Source organism: Apiospora phragmitis (genome assembly GCF_038363925.1).
Source record: "Apiospora phragmitis strain CBS 135458 chromosome Unknown utg000006l:1.0-5683423.0:1.0-5690449.0, whole genome shotgun sequence".
NCBI classification, from domain to species: domain Eukaryota; kingdom Fungi; phylum Ascomycota; class Sordariomycetes; order Amphisphaeriales; family Apiosporaceae; genus Apiospora; species Apiospora phragmitis.
Window position 1 is genome coordinate 4,133,926 of NW_027117404.1, and position 5,052 is coordinate 4,138,977.

Genomic DNA, 5,052 nt, shown 5'->3' on the forward strand with positions numbered 1-5,052 from the left:
TAAGACACAACGCCATTGGGAAGGCAAGCGGGAATTGAGCGCGGGAGGATGGAAAACGATTCTTTTCGAAAAAGGTCGGTGCCAGGTGGTACGATGTGGGGGGAGCACATTAGCTACCTACTACATACTCTAAGATTCCTTTCCCAAGAGAGTGGTCGGGTACTGCAGAGTGATGTGACCTACGATCCACTATTACTTCCTGCGCCGTTCCGGCGGCTTGGATTTCGAGTTCTGCCCTTGTTTCTTGCTGCCCTAAGAAACTAACCTCACCGCTGGATCGGATGTGGAAATAGACACCGCAATCTGGGGAAGTGGGCTGGAACCCGTTGCGCAGGCGCTGTAATTGGATGAAGGGACGCCGGTTCCGTCGGGAACGGGGCTTCTGGTCGATGTATCGGACGGTGAGCTTATGTCAAGACCAGAGTGTTCGCGTCGCAGCCAGTCGTCGATAAGTTCTACAGAAACCGCCGGCGGATAGGGCCAGAACGGACAGGGGAGGAATTGGGGGGGGGGTACCTTGCAGGCTGGGTGGGGGTCAAAAAGCCTGCAAGAATAAGCCCCTGTCATCCTTCTATCCCACCGCGAACTTCTGCGCCTACCACTTTCGCATTCCGTCTTTCTTGATGGATGAGAAGGATCAAATCAAGTAGTCATAACTCAAAGGCTTCATCAATGCGCACCAGGGGTTGTTTTGCCGCGCTCCCATCATCCTCATTGTCTGGTGGAATACCGCTGCCTAAGCCCACCTTTCTCTTTAGGTGGGTAATATAACAGTTCTGCATATATGTAGCCGCGCTCGGCGAGATCCGCCGGAAGCCAGCTAGGCTAGGCTGTCAAGCTATCAGCCCTAAGACACGCTGTGGGTTTCGTCTTCTTCTCTTCTTCGCCGATAGCACCGACCGCAGAATGGGATGGGATGGGATCGACGATGCTAGCACATGCACATATTACACAGCCGGGTCGTCGCTGTAAAAGGCCAAGTCCCTATCTACCTCCTGCCTCTTGAGGGAGCAAGAGCTCCGTAGAGAGGGCCGATGCGGAGGGTGTGGCATGGTATTATATACCTTCAGCCCCGTCAAGTTACTGGTTTACCGATGGAACTGTCTCTCTTATGCCGCAGCATGATACGTCATGGTACGCGTGTGTCCGCTTCTCTCTCCTATGAATCGGGAGCGACATGCCAACCGACAAATGGTTGTGCCTACCCGCCGTCTTTCTTTTTCTCGTATGTCCGTCTGCACCCTCGGAGGTAGGTTCGGAGAAGTCAGCCTCAGCCAACCCCAAGCATTCAGTTCCAGAGACATTGCCAAGTACACATTGGCGGATTCCTTGGTCCGAGCTATGAAAGATTGGAACTCTTCGGCACACGCGCCTTCTCTTCTAACGCGCCGAGCCGCGACGGGGCGGCTGTGTGCTTACTCCGTCCCGTTTCCACAATATGGGAATACTGGGGTCTATTATAGGATAGGGCATAGCGGTAGGGAGCGCCTGCTCATCATACAGCCATCGCGTTCCGCCCCAGAGTATTTCCAATGCCACGGAGCCGGGCCTCGCCCCTGGAACGAATCCCTTGAAAAGCAAGCTCGGGACGCGAAATAAGGGGATCCACTGGGGCTGGGGCTCAAGAAAATCAAGGTGCTAGATATAGGAACCCGTGCCGCATAGACACAGCCTCAGTGGTTCCATACCCTCCACATTTGATGGCTTTCCCACTCGACTGACGCCTGAAGGGGACTATGAGTGTCGGCTCGAGTAATCCCTATCAATCATCTTTTCGACGTCAAAGCAGCCGCCGCATATACTATTGGGGCTCTCAAAATGACAGTGGAGTCCCTCCAGGATTGTTCCCTCCTTTGGTAAACAAACGCGGCACAGCATACCAACTCAGTCAGCTTGGCAACGTCTTTCAAGAGGGATTGCGTATGCAATAGTTAAGTGCTGATCAACCACTATGTAAGCAGGTCACTAAGTGACGTATTGACCTCTTCTTACGAATACCCACGATTGACTGTGACCTGGATTTCGTAGCACTTGCATGCTCATACAGTCCGTGTGTCCGGGATTCAGTGTGGTGTTTGGCACATTCTGAACCCCGCGCAGTCCCCGTTGTCTTTGTATTCTCATATCTCGAATCTTCCGGGTAGGGAGTCAGTAGCGGCGCTGCACTGCCCAGTACTACACTTGAACTAATTTGATAAGGACGGCGGACTTTAGCTGGTCGGTCGGTTCCGACTGATTCTAATTTATGCCGTGCTCCCCCGCTCCCCAAAAGCAAAGAGGGTCGGTACGAAAATACGATGCATCTCCTAGTATGTGGGCAGTCACATCCAGATGCAGGCGGGCGGCGCATGGCGCGGCTTTGCTCCAATGAGACGATGCGATCTAAACAAGTTTGCGTTGCCTTGCCAGGGGGAGAGGGTAGTGGCTACACATATAATAGTGGGTAGTCCCTTCACGACGACGAAGAACTGCGCCGTAGCCATACATGGAATAATTAGTCCACTCAGCCCGTGCCGTGTGCTGCTGACTTATCACGGCAACGGGACTCTTGCCTAACCCTGCAGTCACACACATACACACATATATCCACGTCCACAAGCTAACTGCAAAGATCCAAAGAGGACCCTGGCCCACCCCCAGGGTTTCGATAACCAGCAGGTTTTGGATTGATTACATCCGTTGCACTGTTTGTTGATCTGAGCTAAGAGTCTAGGACGGGGCTTTGGCTCGCATACGGGCCAAATATCTTACCTTCGATGTCACTACATAAGGCCCGGACGGAATTGTCGCCGGACATAAGAAGGGGAGATGTCAGTAAACGTACCATAACCAATAGTCATTATTGAGGATCCCATTACACAATATCTTTTCTTCCTCTTCTATATTCACAATCAACCGTCGGATGAGTTATACACACTTTTATTTCCCTTCTTACTCGAAGACAACCGATTATATGGCAGTACGTAGCATGCTTGAAGAAGCGCCGCACCCCGTAACAGGTAGGACGGGGGCGACATATAACAGGATGGGCAGAAAGGGTTCAAGGAAAGTGAGGACAGGCTGTGTCACATGCAAGTAAGCCCCCGTTCCCCTCCTCCCTTTTTGTCTTTACTCCCTAGTGAAAGCCAACACCCAGCTGACATGGACATTTGATCAGATGTCGAAAGGTCAAGTGTGACGAGAGGAGACCAGAGTGTATGAGATGCATCAAGGCCGGTCGCCCCTGCGGCGGTTACCGGGAGTCGGCCCGCACCAACTCGCCCCTGGGCCCTTCATCACCCCACAAGATCGGCCTGACGACCAGGCCGCTCAGCACACTGCCCGGTCTCAGCAGCGCGGGGGGAGTACCATGCGTTCGAGTTTTATCAGCTGGTCACGGCGCCCATCCTCTCCTACGGGCCAATCGACCAGGACTTCTGGCCAGACCTAGTGCTCCAGTTCTGCCACTCGGACCCGCCGATACGCCACGCCGTGTTCGCCCTGAGCAGCTTCCACGAGAGCCTCATCAGCCAAGATGCCAAGGCAAACCGCTCGCGATCCATGTTCGGGCTGGAGCAGTACAACATAGCAATAGGCATGCTCCGAAATACCATGGGCGAAGGGACTGCCGATCCGTTGGTGCCACTGCTGATCAACCTGTTGTTCATCAGTCTGGAGTATATGCAAATGAACCGGGACGAGGCTTTGAACTGCATCATGAACGGGCGAAAGCTCCTGAGCGACAATGTGACCACGAATAAGCTCACCCTGTCACAGATGGACGTGATCAAGCAGCACATTGTGCCGCTCTTCGCGCGTGCAGGAGTCGTGGTCATGGTCCTCGGCCTGCCCAACAGCACGACTTGGCCGACGCCGCTCCCCCAAGAGCTGAATGTGTTCCACGAGAGCCCAGCCGCCTTCTTTTCTGTCAAACAGGCCCGCGATAGCATGTACGTGCTGGCCGATGAGGCCTGGCAGGCGACGCTGGAGCTGCACACGCACAACGGCGACGCGGAGACGGCGTTGGCCGAGGACGCCTTTGGGCTATCGGCGCTGATGCGTCGACTGCAGCAGTGGTATGCGGCCTTTGCTGTCTTCAAGATGTCGGCGGCGCCGTCCGATGCCTGGTCACAGGGCATGGTGTGCCAGCTGGAGATGGCCTACCACACTACCTACATGCTGCTGATGACGACGCCTCGTGATGATAACGAGGAGACGGGGTTTGACCGCCATCTAGGTTCTTTTATTTCCATAATGCCCCTCGCCGCAAGTATTTGTGTCTCTCGTGGATAGATGCAACAGCATCAGGGGAGAAGACTCGACCCCCCAGCCGACTACATCATTATCTACGGAGGGAAGCAGCGTTGAGTCCATGCGGTGGAACAGTAGTGCGCCGGGCACCAGCACTTCGTTCTCGTTTGACGTTCGCTTTATTGCCACCATGTTCTTTGTTGCGACCAAGTGCAGGCATCCAATCCTCAGGAGGTCGGCCCTCAAGGCCATGTACCACTACGGGAGTAAGCAGGAGGCGCTGTTGAACGCGTGGCAGATGACACAGATGGCTGCGAGGATGGTTCAGGTGGAGACGGAAATTGCATGGAAGCATCACCAGGACGAATACTTATCAAGCCTCCGGCATCACAGCCAGTCTCCTTCCCCACCAATTTATTGACCAACCACAAATACCTCAGCAACAGCAGCAACATTACGCAACAACGACGTCGACCTCGGCCTCTTCTAGTTGTATGCACGACCCCAATACTATGAGCGCCAGTGGACGGTACTTCCCCCTCCCCCACAGCTGGACGACTTCCCCTGACGATCCGCATCCGAAACCCATCGGAGGAGGCGAGCTCGCCCTCGGCGACCGAGGACGCGTCGTCCAGTATTACCGACGACTGGGCGTCCTCGACCCAAGCGGCCGGCGGAAGGGGCCGAGGCCGGGTACGCGGGGAGCAACAGCAGCCGGCGGCCCTCGGTCCCGGGAGCGGCGGACGAGTTCGACGTCCGGGCCGTCGCCGAGGACACGGAGTTTCCGGCGTCGTGGCTGCTGCCTCCTTTCGGACTGCCTGA

General features: G+C 55.2%; 1 protein-coding gene across 1 annotated transcript; it reads left to right on the forward strand.

Annotated features, from left to right (window-relative positions):
• Nucleotides 1-3,025: 3,025 nt before the first annotated feature.
• On the forward strand, nucleotides 3,026-5,052 carry PG994_006506 (C6 zinc finger domain-containing protein; the record flags this gene model as incomplete). Its single annotated transcript, XM_066857915.1, has 5 exons — nucleotides 3,026-3,075; nucleotides 3,158-3,344; nucleotides 3,412-4,199; nucleotides 4,273-4,496; nucleotides 4,754-5,052. 5 exons carry the CDS (start codon nucleotides 3,026-3,028, stop codon nucleotides 5,050-5,052), a joined length of 1,548 nt encoding a protein of 515 aa, XP_066717184.1.